Source organism: Limulus polyphemus, unplaced genomic scaffold (genome assembly GCF_000517525.1).
Source record: "Limulus polyphemus unplaced genomic scaffold, Limulus_polyphemus-2.1.2 Scaffold536, whole genome shotgun sequence".
Lineage (NCBI taxonomy): Eukaryota > Metazoa > Arthropoda > Merostomata > Xiphosura > Limulidae > Limulus > Limulus polyphemus.
Genome location: NW_013666146.1, coordinates 230,230 through 238,890, shown reverse-complemented (window position 1 = coordinate 238,890; position 8,661 = coordinate 230,230). Strand labels below are relative to the sequence as shown.

Here is an 8,661-nt window from a genome sequence, read left to right as displayed (position 1 = left end):
TTAAAAGGTGGCAGTAGGTGCACGTGGTTCAAAATTAGGATCGGCTAGTTTCATACTGATGAGTTCGTATGTTTTATTATGACTAAAAGTGTTCACAAGGTTCAGGACTGTCGATCAAAAGTTCATTGGTTCTCTTCCAGTTACCTCTAAAAAAAAATCACGCTCCTCATTACGTTGCCGTAGGTGGATTATAAAAGTGACGTTAAATCCCATTATTTGATTAGAGTAGACCACAAGTTGGCACTGGTTGGTATTGACTAACTGCCTTCCCTCTAGTCCATCACATCAAAATTAGGAACAGAGCCCTCGGGTAGCTTTTCGCGAAATTAAATAACAAAAACCAAATAATACCTAAAGTGCAGATACGTTATTACAAACGTCACCGATTCTCAGGCAGCCTGAGCTAGTATGTTTGCAACATTGTTAGCATCAATATATTTTACATTATTGGGTTTGTGTATTAATTTAAAGGCAATCTAAATCTCCCAAGTTGGTTAAGCCTTCTCAAATACTTTTGGGATTAAGACCGAAAACGTTGCTAACAGTAATGGTACTTACATTATGAATCCACGCATTCTAATCATTAAAAAGTTTTATGAGAGTACACAGTCCTATTTATACAGACATCTTCAATCACCTTCATTATTTGATCAAATGTTATCAATAAATATCTCGATTTACTTCAGAGAAGAAGAAAAAAAACATTTTTTTAAAAGAAAGTTTGTATCGCAGATCGTATCCTACACTTTTTCTGATTACTCTCTTTACATCATATGATGGTTAGACTCCCGTTGAGTAATAAGATTCGACTCCCATGTTCAGTCTACATAAAATTCTAATTATGACGTATGATGACATTCTTTTTAAATAGCAAAAAAAAATGTTATAATATATTAGAAACTCTTATGAATTGGCTTTAAAAAAGTACATTATGAGAGATCTCTTCCTTTACTATCTTCCGTGTATGAAACGTAATAAACAAAGTATGAATATTATCATAATCGTGAAAACTTAGTAAAGTAGAGAGCCTGATATATTATGTATATAAAGGTGATTTGAGTTAGGCATTTATCATAGGAGCTTTGAACTTTAAAACGTTAGTTTCAATATCCAAGAATGCAAGGAAGAGAAGATATCGTTGAGGTTTTATTTTCAAAAGTTACCCAGTTCAGCCTAGTGGTTAAGGCGCTCGATTCACAAATCGAAACCAGGCGCCGAACGTAATACTGCTGCTCACCTTTTCAGTCATTTTATTTATAAAGACTAACCCAAAAGTTGGCGGAGGGTATTGTCGGCCCGATGCTTTCCCTGTGGTCGGCAGTTCAAATTTAGGAACGACAACAAATAGCTTTGCCATAAACACACGTACAAACAATTTCGTTCTTTTTTTTGTTTGTTTTTTTCGTAGTATTACCCTCTGTTTCACAAGTTTATCCACGTAGGCCCAATTTTATAGTTTCATTTTCAAGCTCATTTCAAAAAGAAAAAACATGTAAGAGAGACAAGGCAGTGTTTTCTTCTTTGCGGTCAGTTAGTGGGGGGGGGGTATATTTTAACCTTTCCCACTCCCATATCTGCATGAAAAATTAAATATATACTCCTATTTTCAGATGATCTTAGAAGTAAGGATTTGTTTATGCAATCTTTGTTCAACAGAACAAATATTCACAGCCTTTTTCAGTGAAACAAACAAACAAACAAAAAAACGTGTGAACTGAGGCTAGTTCAATGTTCGCACAGATTTATACATCTGGCGAACGAGACAATTGGTTATTTTCTCTCCACGTTCTTCAACACTCTGTTTTACGCTGCCTGATTGGCTATGTTCTAAGCTTATTGAATATTCAACAGGGTATCACCATATTAGGCAGACACGAGCGAGGCCAACGCGGTCGCTCAGTTGTCAAGGTTAGTTCTTCTAGTTCAGACTGCGTAACGCTTGCAGCGCGTGTGGTGAATTACAAGGGTATGGACATTCAAGTTGCACGCTGGAAGTGAGCGTTTTTTGGATGTTGTGGACTTAGATGCATGCACGAGAATAGCGTATTGGGTATTTTAAGATGTATTCGTGAAGCTAGAGAAAATGTCGAGGGTATATCCGAAGCACGCGCTTTGTGAAACTATGGTTTTTGCTCACAAAAAACAACGAAAAATAGGAGAGAAAATTCTTTGGAGAATCCTGATCCTGGCCACGCTGGCTACCGTCGCTGAAGGTAAGCTTGCCCAGCTCGCGCTTCGGGTCTTCAAAGAAGCGTGAAGCTAACCTTCCAAAAACTTCGATCGTTATTAACTACTGTAGAGTAGTTCGGGTGAATGCATGTTTTACCTTAATAGCACGGTGTATCAAAATAAAGGTTAACCCGATAAAAAATAGATCTGTTGTTAAATTATCTTCTGATTAAATTTAGAAATTATATATCATATAGCTTAGACTAAATGTTTCATTTAAATTATATAATATATATGAGTGTTTTCCTTGATAAAAGGGTTATAAGTTTACTGTTATTGAAGGTATTAAAAATGGCGGAATAATTACTATATTAACGGATAAGACCAGTGATTAAAAGAAACTCTGTTTAAACTACTCCATATATTAAGTTGTTGATACAAAAAACGCCTAGACCACTAATATGTTGTATCCCAATCGGCTTGATATTGGCCGAAAGGACTCGTCGGTACTGGATACGGCAGAAGTAGTGTGCTTAACACATCCTTTTCTGCTTTGATAAGTTATTAGAATTTTTGTTGCGCGTTCAATATATGTACGAAACACGCTAACTAAGAACTGTTTATCTACTGTCCCTCTGTCGGTCGATTTATCTACATGTATGTATCATTATTAGGACACCGTACAGTTTGTTTGTTTGTTTGTTTTTGAATTTCGCGCAAAGCTACACGAGGGCTATCTGCGCTAGCCGTCCCTAATTTAGCAGTGTAAGACTATAGGGAAGGCAACTAGTCATCACCACCGCCGCCAACTCTTGGGCTACTCTTTTACCAACGAATAGTGGGATTGACCATCACATTATAACGCCCCCACGGCTGAAAGGGCGATCATGTTTGGTGTGACGGGGATTCGAACCCGCGACCCCCAGATTGCGAGTCGAGCGCCTTATCCACCTGGCCATGCCGGGCCGACACCGTACAGAAAGAAAAACATTAAGAATAGCTCTCTCATCCCAAAAGCGTGAGATGGATACAACTGGTTATGACGTTTGCAATGGAAAAGGAAATACTATAAATTTGTAAACAAAGACAAACTAACGTGTGATTTGATTACATTTCTTAACAGCTGAGCCTGACACATATATATATAAATCTAATCAGATCTTTTGTCTCATTTCTGTTTTCTTCCTTGCATTCATTTGGATCTCACTTGAAGTCACAACTGAGGAAGAATGTTAATTTCAGAAAACAAAACTGACTCGTGGGATTAAACAAATCTGAAAGCGTAATTGATCTTATACTTCATTAACCTGAGAAGTTTTGAAGCACTTGGATCATGAAATTTCAAGTCATTACTGAATAATGCAGTCATCCTAATAAACAGATGTTAACTAGTAAACTGACTGAATAGTGCGCTTTAGATCTGAAACACTTTGGTCATGAAACATAAAGTAACTATTGAATAATGCAGTCATCCTAATAAACAGATGTTAACTAGTAAACTAACTGAATAGTGCGCTTTAGATGATCTGAAACACTTTGATCGTGAAACATAAATAATGCAGTCATCCTAATAAACATGAAACAAACTGAAAAGTGTATTTTAGAATTAAACACTGTTACTATAATTATTTTCAAACTTCTGTTCAATTTATAAACCAACTTTATTTTACCTATTATTAATTAATATTACGCCATTAAATTAAAAAATTACATTGTAATTCGAATTTATATAATTAGTGTATTATGATGAAGTGTTATTAATAAATATTTTATAGCACTTCGAAGGGTGTATAGCACTTCAGAAGACGCTATAGAAAAAGGATATAAATTATGTTTAAACTGTGAAGTGTCTTGCTAACTTATATTCACGGAAGGAAAAACATACTACGAGACTTCTTTTTCTGATTTAAGTTCATAAGTTAATGTGTACCTCGTTTTTCACGAGAGTTTCAAAAGATCTTAGGAACAAAACTCCTCTATATAACACGCATTGAAGGTTTTACGTATAACGATTAGGTGCTAAATGTAAAACTTCTGTAAACTCTCGAACCAGTACTTAATACTTGTAATCTAAAATGATCGAACCGGGAATGATACGACTACGCATGACACGCCTGATTACCATCATACACAAAATCACGTGAGAGTTGAAATAATGTACTCGGTAACCCTACTTATTAAAAACAAACGAGAGAATATGTAGTATTGTTTGCAGCAATCAGTGCCCTCTATATATGTAATAAATGTTCATTATTTAGAAAAATTCTTGATCTATATAACTTCTGTTTCCGTGTAACACGAAACTTAGAGGTTACTTATACTTTTTAGTTTCCGTGTAACCCAGAACCAGCATTAAGAGCTTAGTTATACTTTTTAGTTTCCGTGTAACCCAGAACCAACATAAAGAGCTTCGTTAACTTTTTCAGTTTCCGTGTAACCCCGATCCAACATTAAGAGCTTCGTTAACTTTTTCAGTTTCCGTGTAACCCAGAACCAACATTAAAAGCTTCGTTAACTTTTTAGTTTCCGTGTAACCCAGAACCAACATTAAGAGATTCGTTAACTTTTTCAGTTTCCGTGTAACCCCGATCCAACATTAAAAGCTTCGTTAACTTTTTAGTTTCCGTGTAACTCCGCTCCAACATAAAGAGCTTCGTTAACTTTTTAGTTTCTGTGTAACCCAGAACCAACATTAAGAGCTTCATTAACTTTTTAGTTTCCTTGTAACCCACAACCAACATTAAGAGCTTCGTTAACTTTTTCATTTTCCGTGTAACCCCAATCCAGCATTAAGAGCTTCGTTAACTTTTTCAGTTTCCGTGTAACCCAGAACCAACATTAAGAGCTTCGTTAACACTTTCATTTTCCGTGTAACTCCGCTCCAACATTAAGAGCTTCGTTAACTTTTTCAGTTTCCGTGTAACCCCGATCCAACATAAAGAGCTTCATTAACTTTTTTAGTTTCCGTGTAACCCCGATCCAACATAAAGAGCTTCATTAACTTTTTCAGTTTCCGTGTAACCCAGAACCAACACTTTAATGATTTAGTTGTATGTTGCTATCCATCTCGTCACTGGTATAAATAAAACAGTTCCCTGTAACTCTGATTCTTCAAAAGAAAATATTATTCCTTCAACATTTCCATTAAACTGTTTAAATATGTATAAATAAACATTTCGTGCAGTGAACTAAACTCTCTCTCGTTTTTTTTGTTTTGTTTTATTTCTCTTCCACCATATGGAACCGGAATTATACCGTTATCATGCTAAGACTAATATTGCCAATAGCGATGGGTACAACTGTGTGTATTACAGTAAAAATATAAATTATTTTCTTGACTTTATTTCTTACTGCCCAAATTACCGACATATTTTCATACGTTTACTGAATAAATTTACGTTTTGGCCTCTGGCAACATTTTGTGTAAATATTAGTGCTATTTGCATTTGGTTTCTTCTTCTTTTCTAGGACTCGTATGTTGTTAGGACTATGCAACCAACAAAGTCACGGCCCCAAATCTATTTGGTGTATGCATAGTTTAGAGAAATGTGTTTGGAAAGCCCAATGGGTTTATTTCCATCGCCAGTTTGAAGGTTTCAAGTTATATTGCAACTTCATAAGTTGCCTCGTATATACCTTACTATAAAGAGGATCCATTTTATGTGTGTTAGTATCCATGACCCACAGTTGATTGGCTCAATTACAGTAATTTTTGATATGCTAACATGAAACAGTCCGACGGTGTACAAGGACTATTTTGTTTTAAGATTTATGCCCGAGAAGGAGGGGTATAGAAAGCCTCATCTTTCTTATAGTGTAATTAGTCTCTAATGAGGCCATTAGGGACTTATAATAACAACAAAAAAAGAATGAAAGGGAGCATTATCTAACACTGTCCCTTTATACAGTTTTTGTTGTTTGTTTGTTTGTAATTAAGCACAAAGCTATACAATGGGCTATCTCTGCTCTGCTCACCACGGGTATCGAAACCCGGATTCTAGCGTTGTACGTCCGCAGTGCCACTGGGGGAGCATGTATGTAGAACATCGTAAAATACAACAATAAAAACATTTATACACGCTTTTTTCCTGATGCTCGTTATAAAAACAAAAACAACCTGTCCAGAAAATTATAAATGTTTGATCGTGCCACTGGAGGGCAACAGTTTTTGTTTCCTTAATGGGGCCACTGGGGGCAACAGTTTTTGTTTCCTTAATGGGGCCACTGGGGGGCAACAGTTTTTGTTTCCATTAATGGTGCCACTGGGAGGCAACAATTTTTGTTTCCTTAATGGGGCCACTGGGAGGCAACAGTTTTTGTTTCGTTAATGGTGCCACTGGGAGGCAACAGTTTTTGTTTCCTTAATGGTGCCACTGGGGGCAACAGTTTTTGTTTCCTTAATGGTGCCACTGGGGGGCAACAGTTTTTGTTTCCTTAATGGGGCCACTGGGGGGGGGCAACAGTTTTTGTTTCCTTAATAGATATTCTCAGCTAGCACATATAAACGAAAATATTCGTGCATGTGGATCTATTTATCTATTAAGTTTTCCCCTTTATAATTCTCTATTTTGAATTTTTTGTTTTTCAATAAGCGCAAAGCTACACGATGGGCTATCTGTGCTGTGCCCACACCGGGCATCTACTGAGCCACTGGAGGGGAACTCCATTTTGAAATTCAATAAAGATGCAGGCCCCCTCCCTAGTGGCACAGTGTTATGTCCGCGGACTTATACCGCTCGAAATCGGGTTTCGATACCCGTGGTGAGCAGAGCACATATAGCTCTTTGTGTAGCTTTGTGCTTAATAACAAACACGTCATAATAACACGTTTTCGTGACTTGCGAAGCACCTAATGCGGTCCGTTTTAAATTGTACAGATAATGTAAATATCTAAGTATACAAGAAGGGTCCCAGAAAGAATGAGATCGCGAATATTTTCAATTTTCCCGACTGCAAGTACCATACCGAATCACAAACACTCGCATTCTTAGAATTGTTCTGAAGAAGTGAAAATTGAGGTCGAGCGATCTCAATTTTCACTGCAGAGAAAAATCCGACTTTGTTGGACGGCGTTTCATCCTTAAATAATAATAAAAAAAAATCTGTAGTTATACCACATACGTGTTTCACTTACCGACTTGGCCGATAATAATAGAGAACTTCATACTTACACGTATACGTGCCTTATGAACTATATAAACTGAAACCAGATTTTTACTGATTCCCCAATTTTTGTTTGTTTTTTTTTAAATTGATGTTTCAGTTTTATGATCACTTTTACGTCATTTTCAGGTTGGTGTGTGTTGTTGAATTTTTCTCTAATTTACAGCTTGATATGAATGTAGCTTGCGATAACTAATTTTTATTGTAAGAGGGAAACCATTTGAACATCTGTGGGGTTGAAAGTTCACTATTCGAATAACTGTACAATGTTTGACATACAGTTGATTTCCTGGACTGGGAAACGGTGTTTTGTTCGCTGAAAACACCCTCAAGCACTTTAGGGTACAAAATTGACTCTTATGGTGCACGTGTGCTCGAGCCATCCCATTTCTCGTTGCTATTTACCGACGCTGACATATGGGTGTCAACTGACACAGTCTCCTCAAACTTAGTTACGAGTCTAATAGGAGTTACCCTGGTTCACTGAGGGGTTATGAGTTCTTAAGACAAACCACCAGGACTAGTTGGCTTAATAATTTTTTACAGCTTAATTATTTTTTTTTGCGATTAAGGTGTCAATTGCTAGTAATCAATTTGATCATCAGGGTTATTAAGAACTACAGAATAAATTTAGAACAATTGTATAGATCAGACGTATAGTAAGTTAAGAAAAGTAACTCACGTAGTAATAAAAACAATCCGGTGTAAATAATTAACTATAAACGCTGAATATCATACGCCCACACCAGAAACCTAACAAAAGATGGAAGAAAAACAGCTTATAATAATTAGGTTATATTCTGTACACTCAATACGTTAAACATATTTTAAACATATTATTAATTTGGATAATACAAAAATTCTTAAACAGTTAACGGATAAAGATGAATTAAATATATGAGAATCTTTAGAAATTGTTAAAAACAAAATAAATTTAAATAGAGATTTAGGCACAGGATCCACCGAAATAAATTTTTGGAAATTATTGTTGTAAATGGCGCCATTGTACTTGTATGCGAATTATACACGTACCTTAGGTTTATAAGCAGTGTTATGTGTGATTTTTTGATGGATTCTCCTGAAGACGATTTAACTATTTACACCGAGACATGTAGAGTTTTGAGTTTTTTAACTTATTTAACTTTACAAATTAATTTTTGTGCAAGTAAAAAAACGTTGATCTTCGTTTTATTATTTTATTTAACATCTGTACACTCGCTGATAACGTTAATTTCAGTTTGTAACCCAAAACTGTTAGTTTGTTTGTTTGTTATGAATTTCGCGCAAAGCTACACGAGGGCTATCTGCGCTAGCCGTCCCTAATTTAGC

General features: G+C 36.0%; 1 protein-coding gene across 4 annotated transcripts in view; it reads left to right on the top strand.

Moving 5' to 3' along the window:
• Positions 1-1,883: 1,883 nt before the first annotated feature.
• The window catches only part of LOC106458940 (neogenin-like), a 138,491-nt gene continuing 131,713 nt past the window's right edge, over positions 1,884-8,661 (top strand). For all 4 annotated transcript variants that reach the window (XM_022385320.1, XM_022385319.1, XM_022385321.1 and 1 more), the window contains exon 1: positions 1,884-2,213. In XM_022385320.1, the coding sequence (XP_022241028.1) occupies positions 2,084-2,213 (130 nt within the window). In that variant the 5' untranslated portion in view covers positions 1,884-2,083. The remainder of the gene's footprint in view (positions 2,214-8,661) is intronic.